Source organism: Pteropus alecto, unplaced genomic scaffold, assembly GCF_000325575.1.
Source record: "Pteropus alecto unplaced genomic scaffold, ASM32557v1 scaffold86, whole genome shotgun sequence".
Taxonomy (NCBI): domain Eukaryota; kingdom Metazoa; phylum Chordata; class Mammalia; order Chiroptera; family Pteropodidae; genus Pteropus; species Pteropus alecto.
In genome coordinates, this window is record NW_006442109.1 from 12,685,048 (window position 1) to 12,708,298 (window position 23,251).

Consider the following 23,251-nt stretch of genomic DNA (forward strand, 5'->3'; position numbering starts at 1 on the left):
GGAAAATACCAGAACTGCTGGATTAAAGGTTTTTAATTAAAAAATGAATTAAAACATTTTTTTTTTGACAGATCTTTCAAATTGCCACCACCCCTCCCATAGAACTTGTATTGATTTTGTACTCCCACCAGGTTTTTTTTTTTTGTATATACTTTTTCAATATAGCATATTATCAGATTTTAAAAATTTTTGCCATTTTACTAAGTGAAAAATGGTATCTCATTGAATATTTTTATTTCTATAAATCTTCTTTACCTGATAGTATCTCTGTGGTTTTCCACAGCCTTTTATCTTATTCTTAGAATTTCTTCTCTGTGTGAGGAGATTCTTCAGCTCTACTTGAATGATAATTTCCCTATTAAACTTTTCTTGACCTCCCATAACTATATCATGCCTAGTTCTGTGCTCTCTGCATATTTTATATAGGTTATTAACATTCGTTTGCTTAGTGTGATTAAGTGTTGCCTGCTTATTTTGTTTGTATTTAAAATGTAGATGTCTCTCCTACTAAGCCATGAGCTTTCTAAGGGCTGGAGCTGTGTATTACTGAGTTATGGATTTTCAGTGCCTGCAAAGTACTCATATAAGTCCTCAGTCAGTGTTTGTGGAAGAAATGTGTCAATGGAAGTGAATGAATTTCTTTTAAACACCTTTAGGTGAAATTAAAGAGCCACTTGAAATCTCTATATCACAACAAGATGCACATATTTCACAAGGTACTTTAACAGCTGGAGTAGAAGAAATTAGATCTGTAGACATCATTAATGTTCTGCTGAATTTTGAAATCAAAGAGGTTTGTAATTTCATCTGTTTTCATAAAGTAAGGTGACTAAATTATGGCCATTTGGAATTACCTTCACTAAAATAAACTTGTCAATTATTGATATGAATGAAAAACATCTTACATAGGCTATTTGTAATTGGTATGTAGCAGTACTGTTTTATAATTTGAGAGTTTGTTATTAAAGATGAGTTATATTTGAAGGATATAATATTTCATAGAGAAAATGGTAGCATGCCTTGTAAATTGCTTTTCAAAGGATTTTAGGACAGTTGGAATGTGTGTGGCTTGCTTTGGCTTTCATATAGGAAAGGCAGGAAAGGAAACACGACAGAGAAATCCTTCGCAAATTTAAAAACCCTTAATAGAATAAAACATAATATGTCCATATTTAAAAGTTTCATTACCATTATCTGCTTTTCATCTGCAGACTCTTGAGGAAAGATTAAATTTATTTTCCTCTTCTGTAATAACTTATTTAACAGATATTCATTGCATGTGCTAAATGCTAAGGATACAGAGGTAAAGGCATAGACTCTGAACTCAAACAAGAAAGCAATTAAAATTTTTGTTAGTTCCCATAAAAAATGTGCCCAGTGGAGCTTGTGGCAGTGATGGTAGGGAGAGGGTATCTGAGCAGTCTGGGAGGGTCAGGGAAGATTTCCTGGAGCAAGTGACATTTGAGCTGAGTTTTTAAAGAAGAGTAAGATATAGTCTGAGAAAAGGGGATCAGGACAGGGGTTGGGACAGGGTACAAAGGGGAACTAAAGATGTAAATATGTGAGATACAGGGGCTTGTAAGAACTTCTTCCAAAATCCTTCGTCATTAAATAATTGTATAGAAGTTATGTTCTTCTCTGAGTTAAAAATAATAAATTTAGTAATTAAAAATCATAAATTCTACTTTTTTGATCAGAAATATGTTTTGAAACTTCTTTCATGTTAAATGTCTGCTGGCTTTCTAGTTAATATTTAGAGTTAAGATTTGTAAGATTTTTGGTATTTGAAACATTGATCGATGACTCATTCTGTTTGCAAATGGACTTCATTAACATATGTACATAGAAAAATCAGTAAGTCCTTTTTAAAATCTTTTGTAATATATATTACTATAGTTCCCTTTTCTTAGGAGAGTAATTGGGGCAGGGGAAAGCAATTTGCACGCTTGCTCTCAGGCTGATATTTGCCATTGTCTCAAGACATTTTTGGTCGTCACTATATGGGGAGACAACCTACAACTAGTGGGTAGAGGCCAAGGATGCCACTAAACATCTTACAGTGCACGAAACTGCTTCCCACTACAAAAAATTATCCAGGCCAATATGTTAATAGTGCCAAGACTGAAAAACCTTGCCTTAGGAGTACTGTAAAAATTGACTATCTCACAGACTTTCAGATGAAAGGCCATCCGTCCATCAGACTAAGACTTCTGGGAATTAGGCAAAAATACTTTTTTTTTTTTTTAACTTTACCTTGGAAACTAATAGAATATAGTGGCTGTCCTCTAAAAGTCTAAACAAGTAAATGTGGCTTCCAAAGTAAATAGCACTAGGCAATTTCTAGGTACAAATAGAAGTAAACATCTATACATTGTATGAATTTTGGGGTTATATCACTCTGCATGATTATTAAAGTGTTGACTTACCTTCACTGTAAATTAGTGATATTGTTTGTGGTAATACTGGTACTTTTTTCTAGGTTGTGATTACTTTGATGAAAAAAGCAGAAAAGAAAGGAAGGCCTTTACATGAATTAAATGTCCTCCAGCTTGGAGTGGAAGCTAGAGTTAAAACCTATGACCTAACAGCTGAAGCTTATTTAAAAAAAATTAGTATGCGATGCTTTGAATTTACTGGTAAGTATGAAGTATTGTCTGTGTAAATTATCCATGTATTAGACAAATGGTCCCTACCTTTTTACCAATATTAAGCATATTTATTAGGGTCACCATAATTAGTTTAAATTTATTACATTAATATAAAGGAATTTGATATTTAAAAATTTATGTAGTTATCATAAATAAGATTCTGTCTAAATATATCTAAAAGAAAAATGAAGCACATTTGTCTTCACTGTCTATACATACCACTTCAGTACTTGTGAAAGGCAACATTTCATTATAATTATGCTATGAGAACTGATATATTAGGAAATCAACCCAAGTACAGTACCCAGGTATAGGGCCCAGCGACCCTATTTTAAAAAGTGAGTTAATTTACTAGGAAGTAACTTTTTGTTTTTTATTTATTTTTCAATTACATCAGTGATTTTTATTTGTTTTTAATGACATTAATATATGTGTAAAAATAAAAATTAAACAGTACAGAAATGTATAGAGGACAATTAAGCATCACTTTTGTTCTTTACTATATTCTGATTTGTTCAAATAACTAATACCAGAAGTACCAAATATTACAATAGCTATAATTGGCTGGTGCTGGATTTTGTTTTTGTTTTTGTTTTTGTTTTTGTGGAATTTATTTTTTTCAAATTCAGTTTTATTGAGGTATGATTTATATACAGAAAATTTACCCTTTTAGTATACAGCTGTATGAATTTTAGCAAACATACAATTGTGTAACTGACTGCTCTGTTTTAAAATATGTTTGAAATGTTTAAAAGACTTAATGGATTTATACTCTCTTTTCTCTTTTAGACTCTAAAGGAGAACCTGTTCACATTATCAACTCTTCTAATGTCACCGATGAACCCCTTCTGAAAATGTTATTGACAAAGGTACCTGGTTTCATTTTTAGCACTCTCTAATATATCAAGTTGTGTAATTCCCTCATACTTAATATTTCAATTTTCTCCTCTAAATTTTTTAATTCTAAAACTGGTTGATTATAGTGAATTTTTCAAGCATATGACAATCCTGGATAATCTCAAGAACCTTCTGAGTTTACCGTATATTTTTGAATAAATAGGAGCATCTAAATTTCCATTGTAATTCAAAGCAAAGTTTATTGTAATCTGGATATACTAGCATTCTGAATCCTTGCTTTTGCATTTAAGATTTTACTTCTGTAGAGTCTGAAAAATGCTTATGTGGTCAATTTTTTTGGCATGTTCTTTTTTTTCCTTTAAGAAATATATTTATAGTATTTAAATAGCATACCTTAAAAAGTAAAGAAAACATAATTTTTAGTGTTTGCAACCAAGTGGTTTAATCTTCCACTATTTGTAGGCAGACAGTGATGGACCGGAATTTAAAACCATTCATGACAATACCAAACAGAGACTGAAGGTAAATCTTTTCTAATTTCCTGTAAGGCTGAGTGATATTAATGAGTAAACCTAGCTTCATAGAACATCATTTGTGAGATTGTAAATTCTAAAATTAAAATAAGGATGGCAATAATAATAGATCTAGTCTTGTGGATAAAAGAAATGGATATAGAGTTGAAATAAAATTCTTAAAAGAGTTGATTTGATTTCCTGCAAGAGTAGTTGTTTTCCAGATATGAATTAATGATTACTTCTTAAGTACACAAATAATACATTTTTTAAGGGAATTGTATTTACTGTGGTTATTTGGCATAGTGTTGATGGAAGCATAAAACATTTGAATTATATTTTGGATTAGAATAAATATAAGGATAAGGCCAAAGTGTTGTTCAGCACAGACATTGTCCACAGTCCATTCGAGTGTATGTAGTCAGTCTTGGAACTGACTACAGTTCCAAGATGTAATGTGATGTAATGTGACCGAACTAAGGCCTGATAATACTTCTTATTATCTTTACTTAAAACCTGTCAAGTTCTGTTGAGGTTAGAAATACAGCAAGGATTGACACTGTTATAGTGAGTTCTTTCTTAAAAAATAAAAAATGTTGTTAATTGAACTATTCTTGTGTTACTTGTGTATGTCAGAGCTTAACATAAAAATGTTACCATATCTGAAATCTGCCTCTCTAATTGTTTATTACCTTAGGTTTCATTTTCATCTTTAGACTTAGTACTTCATTTGGAAGCTTTATTGTCCCTCATGGGTATTCTGTCATCTGCTGTTCCATCCTCTGCACCATCTGAGAAGGAATCTGAGCTGAAACCACTTGTGGAGGAGTCCAGAAATATTATTGTCAAAGCTGGTATTAACTTTTGAGTCATGGTCTAACTTTAATAATCATGTAATAACTTGTATTTTCAAGCTAAGATGAATATTTAGCACCTTAATGTTACAGCTGCTCTGACAGATTAGTTTTAAAAGAAAGCAAGTTTTATCTTTTGGTATTATAGGGTAACTTAGTCAGGGATTTTAAATAAATGTTTAATATTAATCATGTATTTTTATTTGATTTTACTGTCTAGCTTTTACATGATAAAGGTTGTATATATTTTGCATTGATGTCTCTGCAGCCTTCACTCCATGAAAGTGAGAATGGAAGAAATTAAAATATGAATACAATCATGTGTAGTAACAGAGGCCCCTGTCAGTCAGTCAAGTAAACCTACACAGTGCTCGACAATTTTAAGTGCTTTGGGGGACACAAAAGGAAGACTCTCATGAGAGAGACAGACTCACTTTGGTTTTTACCCAGAACTGTATTTAAATCACATACAGATATGGGAATACGTTCTTCAAGCATATGACTTGTGCTTTGAAATATAAGAAATGATGTATCTTGAGTGAACAACTGCCTGTTTTTAAGCCATATACTATTTTAATTATTTTTCTTTTGTATCATATGATGTGAATATCTACATTTAGTAATTTAATTTCTAGAACTTTTTCCAGTTTGATTTATATCTGTATTACTAGAATCTTTAAAGTGTAAAACTATTAGTAATATTAGACCTGATGCAAGAATTAGAGGTTTTTTTAACTAGGGAGCAGAATAATACTTTTGTTATAAACTCCAGTAAAAGAGTTTTGCTTTGTCTTTAATGTACTTGTTACATTTATATCTATGGAAATATTTATGTAACATAAACATACACATGTACATACACACATAGTTGAGTAAATGAAAAAACAATGTTTAAGTTTACAATAAACTACAGAGAAATTAATCTTAAGAAACAGTCTTCCAGTTATGCTGTGTAGTCAGTTTTTATGGTTTGATTATGCTACTCTAAATCTTAAAGGAAAAAAAATCTGTCATCATCTTGGTGGTTAAGGACGGACATCGCCATGCTTTTTTCAGTGTTATGGGAAAGGGTCAGTTTCCCCTAGGCAACAGATTTCTAGGAAAACATATCCTAAATTTATCAATGAGAACCTGGATTAAAGTAGGTTAAGGGAATCCATTTGATTGTGATTCTTATTCGCATAAAAAAAATTAAATTTTTTTTTGTATTTTTTTAAACTTTAGCCCTTTATGTTCATTTCTCATGGAATTTATTTTAGGATTTTTCATGGATAAACAGGGTACAATCTGGAGAAATTGATTCTATAGTTAATATGTATTGTATGTGGCACAGTTAATTAAATGTATTTTATTAACTATTCATCACTATTTCGGTTTTTCGTGAAATATTCTTTTATCTAATATATGATATGAAAAGGAATTCAAAATCAAAATTTAGCTCCAGTAAAATTCTAAATTTCTAATATAGAGGGGCTTTTTTTTTTCCCCAGAAGAAAAATTATAATGAAGTGTTCATCTAGCAAATTGGACTTTCAAAGTGCTATTAAAGGCTGCCTTTATTCTTAATTTGGAGGGGAACATGATAGTTTTTGTCTAATTGGCATTTTAAAATTGATTCAAAATCAATATTAATTATATGTAATCTTAGTGGAGGCTTTTTTGGTTCTTCATAGTTCATAAAGGACTTTTAATGAGTTTGAGATTATTTTGTATATCATCTTTGCTCTTTGCTAATCACAAGGTTTCTTTTACTTTTCAGTATCCAGCAACACTTCTCAAAATGATGTGTTTGATTTAAAAATTATAGCAGAATTAAATTCATTTAATATCTTGGTCTGTGATCAGAAGTCTGATGTTGCAGATATTAGAATACACGGTGAGTAATTTCTCGGTGTAGGTATTTCTGTTTCCTTATATAGACCTCCAGGAAGAATGAACTTGTGCATGGTAGATTTCTCCTGAGTCTCTTTTTGGTTTACTTATATTGAAGACTCGTGCAAACTTTTCAAAGATGTACTTTAAAGTGTTATAAGTAAATTTATTATGATTCACAGCTGACATGAGACATTTCTTATGCATTAAAAAAATTTCAGAATAAGTCTAAGGCTTGACCTCTTATGTTCTTTTTGCATTTTCAGAATAATATAACTTTCAACTGTTAAATGAATATCACGATAACATCTCACTGAATATAGATAATTTCATTATCCTATTGTCCTTATATTGTGCATATATAGCATCGGGAAAAGGAGTTTCTAAAATAAATTTTGTAAGCTTTACCCATCATCAGCTTGATATGAGGATGAGTTCACATTATACCATGAGTTCTGGAGCCAGCCTATAAAGATTCAAATTTTGTCCCTAAAACTTACTGGCCTACTTTGAGCAAATTAATTAACCTTTCTGTGCCCTTTCATGGGGTTGTTGTAAGGATTAAGTTTACACATTTACATATATTTAGAAAAGTTCCTAGTACATAGTAAACAGTTTTAAAGAAGGTTATATAAATCAGTTCCATTCAACAAATATTACTATTTTATGGATGGCATGGTAATGGTTTGGGGTCATTAGTAGGTCTTAGCTGCAGGCATTCTGTACTGAGAAGCAGTTTTAGAAATCATTATGCCTTTAGAAATTAAGAGAATTACAAAAAATTTTTGGAGAGAGATCTGAGAATATGCATTTTGGATACAGTACTTATTCATCAAATTATATTCATTTATGCTTAGTTATGAGAACAGTAGTTTTCATAATGTTTATGTGGTGGCTGTTTAACAAACATTGTGAGTCTTCCAAAATGCCCACTTCTGACCTTGCTAGTGCACAGAATATTTGTGTTTAGAGACCTATGATTAATTTTCCTTGAAAATTTTTTCTCTTTATGTTTTTTTTTTTTTAAATTAAATTTATTGGGGTGACATTGGTTAATAAAATTATCTAGGTTTCAAGTTTATGGTTCGATAATCCGTTACCCTTATCTGTCTCCCTCTTTCCCCCTTTTGTTTTAAAATTTCCACAACTTTTATGTATGAGATGCCTGTAAGCACTGTAGTACTTAAGGATATAATCTTTCTTAGGTATCTCATACGTAGAAGTTGATATCTTTAATATGTCTAATAGTAATTTTTATTCATTCTCTATCTTGGTAGTATATTATTGAACTTAAATAGCACTAAATTGGTTCGCTTGGATTAGGTAAAAAGTTTGTAAATGTTATATTTCCTACAGGAATGGATGCCTCTATTTCTGTGAAGCCAAAGCAGACTGACATGTTTGCCAGACTTAAGGATATAATAGTTACTAATGTTGATTTGCTGTCCATTCACAAAAAGGTAATCAAAAATAAGTTTCTATACTGAAATTTTTTTTGTTCTTTGGGTTTGAGATACCTTTATTCATTTGTTCAGTATATATTTATTAATTGTCATACGTCAGGTTGGACATGAATACGGTCATAGTCTGCTTTCACATTGTACATAGCCTAGGTGATTTGTAAAAGTTATTTCTGACCAATTAGGTGATTGATATCTCCTTTGATAAAATAATTTCTATGGATATAAGAAAAACTTATTGCCAAGTATAAGGTTTTTAAGTAATAATTTATTGAAAGTTGATTTTAAATGGTGCTTCTTTGTATATCAGGATTCTGTAATAAGGAAACTTATTTATAATACGGTGATAGAGCTGTCTTGTTGTAATAATCACTTAATTTAATACTTTTAGGCTGTCTCCATTTTGGGAGACGAAGTCTTTAGGTTCCAAATGACTCTTTATCCAGATGCTACAGAAGGCAAGGCCTATGCCGATATGTCTAAAGTAGATGGCAAGCTTAGTCTCAAAGTGGGTTGTATTCAAATTGTTTATGTTCATAAATTCTTCATGTCTCTTTTGGTAAGTTTATCTTTAAAATATATTTATTTCTCATTGAGGCCTAAATATCTTTGCCTATAATCCTGAACTTAGATAGTCAAAATCTTTACTTGTGTGATAAACACCCCAATGGTGAACAAAATATTATAGTTAAGGAAATCCGTTACATGATGGATAACCAAATAAATTTTCTTACTGTTTTTGAACATATAAACTATCATGTTTTAATGTTTCCATAGTTATATATTTTAAAAGTACTTAAAAAAAATAAGACAGTTCAGTATTGTTTTATGAAAAAACCCTTAAAGGTATTGAACTAAAAGAAAATTTTAAGGAACTTATCAGTCATTCGAAGGACTAATATTTGACCTTACAGTTTTTGATTATAATTGTGATCAACAAGGCATAAAAGTCTTTGCTTTTAATTATGTCTTTCCATGTAAGCCTTGTGGGTTTCAGAGTTTGAATCTGCCTATGTCTTTTAGCAGGGATGTAAATCAAAGCTTACAAGTCATGGATTTCTACCTAAATTATCATGTTTTATTTTACTGGAAAGTAATTTATTTGGAGTGGGGGGAGTTTAACTTGCTTTGTATTATTAACAGATGAGCATCAAGAATAATACTTTTAAGAATGATCTTTTCTTCATGGGAAAAAAATCTTTGCTTTTGGTTGAAATTGGGATGAAAGGCATCTTATTCTAAATAAAGAAATTTTGACACTTAACTAATGATGGCAAGATTGTAAACATCGAAGCATCTTCAACCTGAGTACACTTTAAAAAAATCTTCAGAAATAAGCCAGCAAAACCTTGGTTTCTAAGAATAAACTTTATTTCTATGACCTAGAGGTATAAAATTAAACCTACTTGGGGAGAAGTGAAATTCTCTCTTCAATCTCTTTATTCAAATTTGAGTTTAAAATGACATTCATGAGTAAAACAATTTAAAAAAAATCATAACCAAAATTTGTGATAAGAAACAAGTAATTCTGAATATATAAAATGGAAGTTAAAGAACTCTTTTTTTTTAGAAGTAATCATTATTAATAGCTCAGAGGGTATCTTTCTAGACTTTCTCCATACACACAATCATAAATAACATCTTTTATATTACTTTTTATTTAGTTTTTCTTTTTAAAGTAAATAGTTTTTAAAGTTTTCCCTTTTTAAAATAAATCTTGTTTTTTTGGGAACTCTAAATATCAGTCTTTTCCAACAGAACTTCCTCAACAATTTCCAAACTGCCAAAGAAGCTTTGAGTGCAGCCACAGTACAGGCTGCAGAAAGAGCTGCTTCCAGTATGAAAGACTTGGCTCAAAAGAGTTTCCGCCTTTTGATGGATATCAACTTGAAAGCACCAGTTATTATCATTCCTCAGTCTTCAGTATCACCTAATGCTGTTATAGCAGATCTGGGTTTAATCAGAGTTGAAAACAAATTTAGCTTAGTTCCTATGGAACATTGTTCTCTTCCCCCAGTCATCGACAAAATGAATATCCAGCTCACTCAGTTGAAGCTCTCCAGGTATAAATATATAATCTAGTTGTGTATTACTTATTATAAATAAAATTTTCATAGACTGTTTGCTAGGGATAAAATACTCTAGTGATTTGTGGTTCTCACTCCTTATTTTTTCTAATTATGAAAATTATTGACTGTTGGTGTTTGGTCAGTGGTTAATAGCAGTGCACCTCATAGAATCTGCATTTTGTCTTGCTACATTTATAATGCATTTTTTCCAGTCTATAAAGTGTCGTATTAGAAAAATACAGTTTACTTCATAATACTTAATTTAGATTTATTTATTTGTTTATCTATCTATCCATTTATTTATTTATTTATTTTACTTTGCACATGCTATTTTCTTTTATGTAAATGGGAGAAAACTTAAAATGTAACAAAATTTAAGATTTATTTTTCGTTTCTAAATCTTGTCTCATTTGGGAATTCTCAATGAGGTGTATACAAGATTATTGAATCCAAATGGGAAAGTGTTGGCTCCATTAAATGACAAGAGTACTTACTTGGTTGTGTAAATGGTTCTTGGCAGGCAAGCTAGAAATGACTTATTTCTATATGTTGGCTTAACTTCTGGGTTTTGTTATTGGAGAAATACCAATAACATAAAACTAAGGTCTGAGTTAGACTGTCACTTTGTCCTCCATTCTTAAGAGGATGTGACATTTATTTGCATGACATTGCACTAGTTGCTAATATTAAATAATCCTTGTGAAAGATAGTTAATAGAGCAATAGTCATACATTGCGAAATTTGTATCTTGGAAGTTAGCATTACACAGGCTTTGTTTTAGGTAGCTCTGCATATAAACTTGATTTATTCTGATTCGATTGGTTTATGAAAAGAAACATGTTCTAAAAGAATCTGACAGCCGTCTTCAGTGTTTAAGAAAATGCTATGTAGAAACTGTTACATTATATGATAGTCTTCACTTTAAAATATAAATTCCAAAAATATAAATTCTCTTTTATCTTTCAGAACTATTTTGCAGGCTGGCTTACTACAGCATGACATTGAAATTTTAAAACCAGTCAACATGCTTTTGTCTGTACAGCGAAATTTAGCAGCAACATGGTATGTGCAAATTCCAGGGATGGAGATAGAAGGAAAACTAAAACCTATGCAGGTAAGTATTTATATAAATATATGAAAATTCCTAGATATGCTTTTATCGTTGATCATAGCGCATTTCTAGTACACATCAGAAGTGATGATACATTGAAAGTAAATACTTTTGTTAACTAACTGCAACTGAAGTCATCCTACTTTCCCATATTTTTCTTTATTTCATTTTAGTCATATATTTGGTAAAGCCAGCCAGAAGTCTGAGATAAAACCTATTGGAGTCTACTGAAAGCATTAGTAATTCTGGAAAATTTTATTAAAATTTTAAGGCAGTTAAATTTTAAGACAGTATAAAGTGATATTTAGATACTACATTAGGAGCACCCTAGTAGTATTTTTAATGCATAAAAGCACTCTTTTAATTAGAAAAGTGGACAATAAAATAGGTGAATGTGTTTATTTGATAAGCATATAAATACAGCGATATTTTTAACATTTTAGTTAGCAGGTTATGTGTAGGCGTACAGGAAAGGATGACACTGATTGAAGATGGTGATGAAAGTGTAAGAATCCTATGATTCTTGTGTGCCTGTATGTGAAATTTTTGAATCCAAACAGTAGGATATAGGATATGGGAGAGAGTGACAAAACAAATAAACATTGAGGAATTTAATAACTTTTGAATTCTGTGATTATTTCAGAGTTAGTTCTAAGATAAAACAGGAAGGGTCAAAGGAGCTGAGTTCTAAGGGAAGAAGTTAAAATTAAAGTTTGTTGTAGGAAGGTCCCTGTGTGTAGTCTGAGTAGATATGTGAGGAATAGTGTCTGTTTAGGATAGTCATAGAGACTTCTCTATTCCAGAGTATGGGACTCTTAATTTCTCTCTTACTGTTAAGAGATTAGATCTCAGAACTAATATTTGTCTTATTTTCCTTCCTTTCAAAGATTGTATGGTTATAGGTTTGCAGAAAGCGAAAGTAAAACCTAAATGTCTATCAGTAAGAGAATGTGGATCTAATTATGGTATATTCATACAATGGACGTTACAAGTAGATAAAGTGAGTGAACTAGAACTATGCAAAGGAAAATGGGTATACCTTGAAAATGGAAAATGATATTACAGTTCTATATTTCAAATTTTACATCAAGCAAGACAATGGGCAATACCGTATATTGTTTATAAGGGAATATAATAGTGGTAAGTGTAAGAAAACAGTCATGGAAAGATAGTATCTTTCACGATAGTATTTTTCTCTGGGTAGGAAAAAGGAAGGGAATGGGAACTCAGAGAAGTAAACATGGGACTTCAATCATATCCATATTGGGGAGGAAAGATCTGAAGCAAATACAAGAACTTGTTAGATTTGCCAAAGCTAGGTGGTAGGTACAGTGGAGAGGATTATAGTATTCTCTATGCTTTTTCTTTATGCTTTATGTATTTCAAAAGAAGAAAAAAAGTAATATCCAACAGTTTAGCATCAAAATATGATCATCACTTTAATTTAAAGGACCCCTATTAAATCAAGAATTGTAGCCATAGTGGGTATGGTCTCCACTGACTAATTTGACAGAGATCCAGGCCTCATAGGTCAGAATCTGGATGGTTTTCCTGGTGCAGCTAAGAACAGGTATCGGGTAGGTGACATCAAGTTGTTTTGGGTAGATCAGCTTGACACTTCTTTAAGGATTGTGGAGCCACCTCTTAAATTGTCTTTCAGATTTACTGAAGATCAGTTTAAGTATTTGAAACAGTCGCACAGGAAACCAAGCTGCTCTTCAGGCAGTTGTGATATCTTGGTTGGTATTACAAGTGGAAGTGAATACACAGGGAAGTTCTAGGGAGTTAAAGTGATATCTATTATCTAAGGACTGGGGCTTAGAGCAAACAAAAAAATCCCTAGTTATTATCTCATGCTAAAATATCTCCCCATTTTTATTTAGTCTGGGAATCAAGCAATTTCCCTGGTGATAATTGGGTGGACAAAGCATACTGTGAAGTTTAGAGGAGAAAGTGCTGTGAATGCATGCATGCTTGTGTGAATTTGTGTTTCAGTGAATGAAACAGGCCTTTTGGACCACTCTGTATATTGGGAAAATGTATAAAAGATAGAAGGATTAAAAGGTTTAATGACTCTTAGCAGCCAGATTTGTTTAATGGATCTTAGCAGATTCGTTTGTTCTGCTTCATGTTCTGCAGCCACCTATGAGGAAGAGGATGTAATTCCTATTTTAAAGGGTAAGAAACTTGAGTTAAGGAAGCTAAGAAATTTGGCCAGCAACAGTTTGAAAGTAGTAGAATTGATACAGTTCTGCCTGACTCAGAAGCTCTTGCTTTTTTTTCTTTTTGCCAAACATCCCCTTTTATGAAGGTAGGAAATTAACAAGATACTCCTTTCCTGGTCCATGTTTTGGCTTTTAAAAATTCTTTGTAGATGCATTTATTATTCTTCTAAAAGGCATTATTCTTGATAAAGTAAATAAATGTTATGTGTGTCCAAATGAACATGAACTGAGGATAAGAGCTGCGTTACTTCTTGGAGTTCAGAAACTGAACAGCACTCTTCCTTAAAAATGAAAAATATTGAGTTTGGAGGGAAGTAGATAATAATGTAGAGGAAGGAGCTGGTGGTGGTGAGGAGAGAGAAGCAGAATGGAGATGAGAAGCTAAGGAGATGGGTGAGAAGCATAGTTCAAGGAATGGTGAGGAAATAGAGGATAACAGATAAGGCAGAAGAGTGATGGAGAACTAGAGGAAGAGGCGTGTATATGGGTGGAGTCAGAAGTGTGTTTACACGCAGGGGAATGTCTTATATTACACAAGATGAAATACTTCTCTCCTGGTCCTAACTACCAAGCCTCCCACCCACTTTTTTAAGTTAGATGAACAGTTAATTGGAAGAACCATACCTTAAGATGTAGATATGGCATTCTGCATTTTTTGTTGCTTTATATTAACAGCTTATTGTTGATTTCTAGGTTGCTCTCAGTGAAGATGATTTAACAGTGTTAATGAAAATTTTGCTGGAAAATCTTATTTGTGGTCCTAACTACCAACCCTCCCACCCACTTTTTTAAGTTAGATGAACAGTTAATTGGAAGAACCATACCTTAAGATGTAGATATGGCATTCTGCATTTTTTGTTGCTTTATATTAACAGCTTATTGTTGATTTCTAGGTTGCTCTCAGTGAAGATGATTTAACAGTGTTAATGAAAATTTTGCTGGAAAATCTTGGAGAAGCTTCTTCACAGCCAAGCCCTACGCAATCTACCCAGGAGACTGTAAGAGTAAGAAAAGATGTTTTGAGTGGACCTGACCACCTCAAAGGTATTGATGAAGATTTTTGCTTTGATTATGGAGAAATATTAGCATTGATGCCATATTTATATTTAGTGTTTTTTAGTTGTCTAGTATAATGTGGCATGAACTGATTCAGGATTGTATTATTTACTGTGGAAAATTGGCTGGGTCTGGGGCTGCCTTGAAGCTCCTCGGTGAAGGAAGTGTACTCATTGTCTGTTTTAAGGGGAGGGGCCATCTGTTGTTGCCTGCATGATGCATGTTTGCCCTTTATTTGTGAAAGCTGAATGTGCTGAACTCAAAAGGCACTGAGGTGGTATACCTTGAGAGAAAAAGAAAACTAGGCCTGCAGCATAGGAAGATCCCTAAATAATTAAGAGAGACAAAGGCCTTAATATCATACTCAGATCACTGACCCATATGAAAGGGAAGGTATTCTTGTATAGTAACAGCTTTACTTATCTGACTTTATTGGAGAATGATGTGGTCATTCTCCATAGGGAATTTTCCAGATTATTAAAATTGAATCTTTTAAAGGCACTGAAGCTTTTAAAATTCAACTATTTTTAAAAGATAACTTTTCTAAACTATAAGGTTCCTTCTTGCTTTATTAAGTGGTTATATAAAATATGATTTCACCTTTTTTCATCATTTTAAGTCATTGATGTGAATATTATGTTTTATTAGACTGGGAATGGATTAGTATTTTCATGGCTAAGAAGAGATAAACTGCTTTTTGCTCTTAGAATAAATGGCTCTAGAGTGCCATGCTTTTATAATGCTCAAATCATCAGCTATTACTGCTGACAGCAGTCTGTAAAATTGCCTGTTAATAATGGCATACCAACACTGCTTCTGCTATAGTTGGGACCCGTGTGTTTTGAGATCACAAAACAAATGATTCCAGTAGTGTGCAAAATAAAGTTTTTGGTCCAAATGGATAGTTTTGAGTGCTGCATGAGCTTGGTGAGGCCAGCATCTTCTCCCCAGGTTGAGTTCGTGCCTCCATATAGAAAAATGCTAGATTCAAGCAGGCTGTTGCTGTAATTAGACAAGAACTATGTACAGACGGATAATCTATAGCAGCCAAGCTTTGTATGATTAATGGTCTCATGTTTAGCTGTGGTCAGTTTGTATATCTGGTTCTGGCTATTTGGTTATGTGGTACTTTGGAAAACCTGTGAGTTCAGGTAAAAGCTGCAAAAGTGGTGAAGATTAGACTGTAAATTATTTTCAAAAAAGTAAGGAAACAAAACCCCAGTGTTTTTTTCTAACATGGAGAAGGCTTCATGTGGTTAAAGTTAGGCAGTGTTTGCTGATACAGTCACTTTAAGAACAGACTTTCCTATAAATGTCCAAAAAATAGAATGAATCTCCAAAAGAGGTTATAGAATCACTTTGTAAGAGTGATCAAAAGCAATATTAATTTTTATCTGCCTAAAAAATTTTAGCCTAAAGATAAAAGAAAAGACTAAATTATTTCTTGAAGTCTTTTTCACCTCAAAATTCTAAAGGCTCCCTGCCCCACATTATATTTGAGCTCTGTTTGACTCTGCTATTCAGTTCTGTTCTTCTTATAAAGATCATGGATTGGGTGATTTGGTAATTAAAGATAGTGAAAAGTGCAATGTGCTAGCAGAGGATCTATTACTGACTACCTGTGTGTTCTAAGACAAAGTATTTTACTTTTCTGTGCTTCCAGTTTCATATTCTGAGAATGGCTTGTAACAAGTTAGATAAAATGCATTGATAACTATAAACTTCTCTATAACAAGTGGTCTTGCCCTGGAGGGCTTTTTAAAAAAAGTTGTCTCGATACTCTTATCAAGACCCCTCATGTTTGTTTTTTTGTTTGTTTGTTTATGTACATGATCTGCCTGTGTCACTTTGCCCTATACTAAATAGATATGGAATAAGTCATTGCCATTTTTATCAGTTGTCTCATAATATAATTTAAAGAATTCTAGAAAGTATGATATAAATTTAGAATAATTATTACCCTAGGTTTTAAAATACATATAAAATCATGTACCTACTTAAAAGCTTTTTAATTTTGTATTTATGTTTGAACCATCAGAACAAGAAGATTCAGTAGACTCGAAGCTTTCTATGGACCAGAATGTCACTCTCCAGTTTGACTTTCACTTTGAATCTCTTTCTATTGTCCTTTATAACAATGATGTCAGCCAGGTATGTAGTAAATTTCTATATTTAGAAATAAATCCTCAGTTCTTAATATTCAATTTTAGAATGTTGACATTTTTTGATGTGGCTATTCATTCAAAAATTCTATTTGGACTATAGAATATACATCAGTCTTGCTCTCTGTCTTTACTTTGTTAGTGTTTCTAATATTGCTAGACTAAGGAAAGTTTTAATTTTTTTTCCAAGTAACGTTAACACTAAAACACTTAGATCCATCGCCGGTAGAAGAATCTAATATATGAGTAATTAATTGCATAATTTTATTACATAGCTAGATGCATTTATAACTATTTAAGGAGAATAATTTGGTAGTGGTTTTGGAATCTTAGAGGATTATTTTTAAATTCACGATTATCTGTGATACATAAGCATTAATTATGTTTCTGTTGAATAAACTTTGTATGTAGTAGATGTGTAGTCAAGATAGTGATTAATGAATTCTAGAGCCAAGGTCTAGGGAACCAGTAGAATGAAGGTACCTTAAATGAAATGAAGAATACATTTAATTGTTCATTTTCCAGAAGGTAACTTTCTGATCTTTTCATTAACATTAAACACTAGAAATTAAGCCAGTTCATTGTACAAACAACAGCTGCTAGCCCAAGGCTCAACAGTAACAATGTATGAATAAATACTGTATAATTTTTAGAAAATATGAAATGTAAGATAATGTAAATGGACATTAACAGATATAAAACTCATAATTAGTACATATTATGGGTATTAATAACACAAATTATGGGTATTATGCTATGACATGTATTATGAGTATTACATGACATAATTAATAACCAAAAATATTTATTAAAAGATACTATGTACATAATAAAAAATAGCTTTCTAAAATACCACAGTATATTATTTAGTACAAATCATTATGCTACTAGCTTTAGAATCTCAGTATCTTCTTTTACTTTCTTTGTTGACTGTCATTCATTAGACACTGATCATTATTAATTTTTTCTTTGAGCATTTGTTCTTTTCTGTCAATTCTCACTTCTCCTTCTTAGCTGACACTTACAGTACTGCAATGGCTTCCTTGTTTGTTGCTCTTTTTCCTTTCATCCATCCTAGACATTGGCACAAATTCAGTTTCGTAAATGTCATGTAGCCATTTACAACTTCCCGTTCTACTTAAAAAACATTCAGTGTTAATGCGAGTTTTACCTTACTAAAAAAAAATGTAATGGCTCCAAATTGTCTACATCAATAACCCTACCACAAACATTAGCATATTGAGATTAGTAGGTGTGTCACAGGTCATTTCTATTAATAGTTACAAATCAGAAATTTGTGAATTATTTATATTTTTATAAATTAAAGGCATTCCAGGTTTGCCGATAGCAATGTCATGCTGACTCACTTGCATGCATTGTACTTTATCGAGTGAGAGGAGATATAGAATATAACATGTGTGCCACAATTTGCACATCACTGGTATGCCTTATATAAATGCCATGGTCAATACTGAGCAATTATGTGTTCTTAAGTTTTTTTGTTTTTTGTTTTTTGGTGGTGGTGGTTGTTGTTTGGTTGGGTTTTGTTCTTTTAAAGTCCAGGCATATCTACAGAATTAGGAGTTTTGTGTTTGGTGAAATAAAGATTAAGGTCCTTTTTCCTACAGATAAAATTTTAAATAGTTTAGGATTCGAGACCTTAATTAGACTTCTATATTTATTTCCAGCCCTCACTCCCTATTATTCTTTAATTGGAATAGTCAAGCCTAAGTAGCCTGTACCTTGTGCCGTCAGAGCATCTTGAAATTGCTCACTCATGTTTTTTACTCATCTGGAATGTCTTCTACCCTCTCTTAGCCTATCTGATCCCACTCAGTCTCCAAGGCTCAATTAAGTTCTCACCTTCTTCATGAATTTTCCCCAGCTCACAGTGATCTCTTTAACTCTCTGAACTTTCGCTATTTATATTCTTTACCTAATCACTTAATATCCTTTGTGGAATATAAGTATGAGTAAATAAATGACTACACGTCATTTCTTGATCATTTACCATTTATAGCATCTCCTTGTGATGGTCCCTCTAATGTATTTCTATTTTGTTCTTTTTAATTAGGGTATAAGCTCACTGAGCTCACCTACCATACCTGATCCTTTCTCATAAACACCATAGTTCCTATCACAGTGATTTTTACAGAAGAGCTCATTAAATATTTATTAGATTGACAAAAAAAAATCCTGATTATTTTTATTTGCATTGATTTATCTGATTTAACTATTGTTGAGGATCAGTACACATACATATGCATTCATTTGTATGTACATATACACTCACAGAAATTCATATTATTCTCTGTTCCGTTTTTGTGTTTTAACACCCATACTTTTAAAATATGTAATATTGATTTATCTTTAATCTCTTAATTAAAGAATGTATTTATAAGTAATTGTATAATATTTAAAGATAATTAATACTTTTGTTGAAAAATATACCACAGGAATCCAAACTCTCATTTCATAATGACAGTTTCCGCCTTGGTGAACTCAGACTACATCTTATGGCCTCCTCAGGGCAGATGTTTAAGGATGGCTCAATGAATGTTGGCATTAAACTTAGGACATGCACCCTTGATGATCTCAGAGAAGGCATAGAGAGAGCAACATCAAGGTTTGTCATCTCTGAATTTCCTGTACATTATTTAAGGTTGACATTGCATCTAGCATTGCTGCCAGGCATTGATTGTTAGGCTTGGGATTATCAAAAGAAATCTTTGGTCATACTTCTATATTTGAAGAGTATTAAGAAGTAATGCTACAGTCAGATTTAATTGGTTTAAAGTTTGAGTTAAAGGGAAGTTTAATAGTAAAATGGAGTACTGTCTTAAAAGCATGACCAAGGGAATGTAGGAATTTTAATAGTTAAATCGACATGGGGTTGGTCCATTGGTCATATATTTTTCCAAGTTGTTCCCATTAGAATCTTTTTTAAAAAGCCTTAAAATTATAGATCTTTCCTTTGTCTTATTTTGTCTGTAAACCCTTCTATGAAAGTTCTTTCAAACTTTTCATAGAAATGGAATCCCTAGCATTTTCACATTATCAACCCATTTATGAAAGAACTTCAATAGCCTAATTATATTTTTATTTCTTTTCCAAATAATGAGACACATAATATTTTTGACCTTGATGTTTTTTGGAGAAAAACTATGCTGCTCCATTGAATACATACTGGATACTACTGAGTCCTTTGTTTTTTTAAGAGATGAATAAATGAGAAATGAGTGCTGTCCTGCAGTCAGTTTTTCTAGTTTTCACACTTCATGTTTGAGATAGCTGCCTACAGCTGTCTAGGCAAAAGCAACTAAAGGTCACCATCTGTTTGGTAGTCCGCTCTTTCCAGCACTTGTGAGGATGTGTGGGAACTATCATTGCAGACACTTGATAAACACTGACTGATTTGAATTGTGTTGAATACTTTTGGACTCAACGTGTATAGGATGATCTTTGGAGATAAATTCCTTCAAGGAGGTTTTATTTTGTAAAATAATGTAAAGAGATGTCTTAAATTTTGTGGAACCACATTAATGTGTTTTGTTAATTGCCTAAATTTCTTTGAGCAGTCATTGATTTGTTTTATAGTATTGCATTTATAATTATAAAATATTCTGAAATTGCTTAACATGAATCTTTCTCTAGAGATTAAGAGACCATATCTTGGATGCTAAGTAGCTAATTAGACTTCAGTTAACACTGACCTGTTTTCTCTTCAGATTAGAAACTAAAAGGTGAAAGGTTTTTAAGATATATAGGAAATTTTTCATCTTTAATTATTTTAGCAGGAATAAAATAATGAATGTATATGTATTTTTCAGAATGATTGATAAGAAGAATGACCAAGATAACAGCAGTTCTATGATTGATATAAGTTATCAACAAGGCAAAAATGGAAGAAGTCATATTGATGCTGTTCTTGACAAGCTGTATGTATGTGCCAGTGTGGAATTTCTGATGACTGTGGCAGATTTCTTTATCAAAGCTATGCCTCAGCGTCCAGAAAATATGGCAAAAGAAGTACAGGTTTCACTACGACAGACTTCTACAGCAAAAATCAAGATAGAGAAAGGTTAGCAAAGTTTATCTGTCATAGATGACAATTTTTATATATTTTAACAAAAATTACAAGTAGAAAAAAAAGAAATGGGGAATTTAAGAATATAAAATTTCAAATTTAAACATTTTTTTATATAAAGATTTTAGTAAGCATAGATTTTTAAGAGAGAAGTAGAGTAGAAATTTATGTAGGATGAGGGGCCAGGAAACCTCTGCTCCGGTTCTGACTCTGCATTAACATTTTTTTACTCATTCAGAAATAGAATTAATCTGAGTCTGTGGTCAGCATTTGGTTTTATATAAAGAATGGGAATCTTTTATTCAAAGAAAATATTTGCAAGAATTATGACATCGGAGAGCACTTGAACAGATCAAAACAGAAGCTGGGATGTTGGAGGACAATACAATGTTTCTGGACATCACCTTAGACTCCTTTAACATAGCGGAGCATTTGCCAACATCTGGTCTTGGTGTATGCTGAAGCCACTTCCCTGCTCCATAAATTGTTTATTCCAGCATTATCAAGTAGATTCGTGATTTTCTGTGTTAAGTTATAATTGTTTAAGTTCAGGCATTTTTCTCTCTAATGTATAACTCAGCAAGATTGAAAAACTATCATTTACTGGCAAGGTCAGAATTTTATTTTTCCATTTATTTTTCTTAAACAGTAATCGTATTTAATATCCCTGTACTTATACCATAAATTGTATGACACTATGTATTTTATAGCAAAATCAATGTAAACAAACCATAATGGTCTGTTTCATCAGGGTTACCTATCCTCTTTTGATACTCTTATTTTTCCTTCTTTGCCCCTGCAACATAACCTAATACACACCAGGTATATTATATACATGCACTCACTTCAATTCTGACAAAAAGAACTTCAAGAATATTCCTGCTAGGTCAAAGTGGCAATGATCTTCTTTGATAGGGGCCAGATTGCATTATCCTGCACAATTTACATTTGTTAATAATCATTCATCATTGGTATTTATCAATTATTAATATTATTAATTTCACCATATCCTTTAAAGCAAGATATTAGAAACAACTTAATAATCGATAACGTGTGATCAAGAGACAAGATTTACATTACTACAGCATTTTTGGTTCCTATTTTTGTTTCTTCAGATGATTCTGTAAGACCACATATGACTTTAAAGGCCAAGATCACAGATCCAGAAGTGGTATTTGTTGCCAACCTGACAAAGGCTGATGCTCCTGCTCTGACAGCCTCATTCCAGTGTGATCTCTCTCTATCAACATCCAAACTCGAACAGAAGATGGAAGCTTCTGTGAAAGATCTTAAAGTGCTCGCTTGCCCTTTTCTCAGAGAAAAGAGAAGAAAAAACATTACCACAGTAAGAATTACCTGATTTTTAAGCTTAGATCGAAGAATGGCAGAAGTGGTTGATTCATAGAATCTTAGAATGTGAGAACTCTGTAGGACTTTAGAGATTATTTACTACAAACTTGAGGTTTCACAGATAAGGATGTTAAGTTCCAAAGATGTTAAATGATTTAGCCATGGCTGCTAGGGACTACCTGCAGACTTGTTTTTTTTTTTTTTTTCATTATATCATCTTCTGTTGAACCATATTTGAATTTTAATATAAATCAGCATTCCTTTTCGTCATTTTCTTTTGTTCATCAAGATATATCCAGTGAATGAATATTAAAATCTTGAAGCTTGTAACAAAAAAATTCAATTGGAGTCATATGACCAAAAGAGATTATGTTTTGCTGTATTAAAAGTTATCTTCAATTATATTTTGACATTATTGCTGAAAAATATTATTTAGCTAATTTAATTACCACCGCAATTTTTTTTAATGTTAAATTGATAATTTTATGTTAAAGAAGATCACTATATTGTATGACTTGTTTGCAATGTTGTTTTAAACTAAAAATATTTGTGAGCAAAGTGACTTGCATAAAGAAATGACAGTGCTTATCTTTGTCTATACTTTATCATGAAATGTTCTTTAGCAGGATGATCTTTTGACATGTCACAAAGCTTTATTAATCACACCATTAAAAGCTCATCCTAATGTTTTTAAAATGAAAGTTTATGCAGGTTATTTTCTTTCTTTAATAATATGTTAGAATTTAGACTTCATAGTTTTAATAAATCGAGTTTGAAGATTTGAAACTTATTCTAATAAGGACCTGTTGTTAAGCAATCTGGAAACTGTTCATTTATCTACCTTATCATAGTCTTTTTTTTTTTTTTAAGGTATTAACAAACCTCTTTTCAAGTGATTTAGCGGCCATAAAAATTATAATGACATACCAATTTCATTTCCTCATGTAACTCTTTACAAATGTAAGACTTATCATAGTCTTTTCTTAA

At 31.9% G+C, this 23,251-nt stretch overlaps 1 protein-coding gene across 1 annotated transcript in view; it reads left to right on the top strand.

Moving 5' to 3' along the window:
* VPS13C (vacuolar protein sorting 13 homolog C) overlaps positions 1 to 23,251 on the top strand; it is a 158,539-nt gene that overhangs the window by 79,921 nt on the left and 55,367 nt on the right. Inside the window, exons 37-51 of the mRNA XM_025038746.1 lie at positions 657 to 793; positions 2,480 to 2,636; positions 3,438 to 3,517; positions 3,969 to 4,028; positions 4,716 to 4,872; positions 6,632 to 6,748; positions 8,101 to 8,204; positions 8,596 to 8,763; positions 9,963 to 10,267; positions 11,240 to 11,387; positions 14,503 to 14,653; positions 16,704 to 16,816; positions 19,284 to 19,453; positions 20,658 to 20,908; positions 22,030 to 22,259. Coding sequence (XP_024894514.1) covers positions 657 to 793; positions 2,480 to 2,636; positions 3,438 to 3,517; positions 3,969 to 4,028; positions 4,716 to 4,872; positions 6,632 to 6,748; positions 8,101 to 8,204; positions 8,596 to 8,763; positions 9,963 to 10,267; positions 11,240 to 11,387; positions 14,503 to 14,653; positions 16,704 to 16,816; positions 19,284 to 19,453; positions 20,658 to 20,908; positions 22,030 to 22,259 — 2,348 coding nt within the window. The remainder of the gene's footprint in view (positions 1 to 656; positions 794 to 2,479; positions 2,637 to 3,437; positions 3,518 to 3,968; positions 4,029 to 4,715; positions 4,873 to 6,631; positions 6,749 to 8,100; positions 8,205 to 8,595; positions 8,764 to 9,962; positions 10,268 to 11,239; positions 11,388 to 14,502; positions 14,654 to 16,703; positions 16,817 to 19,283; positions 19,454 to 20,657; positions 20,909 to 22,029; positions 22,260 to 23,251) is intronic.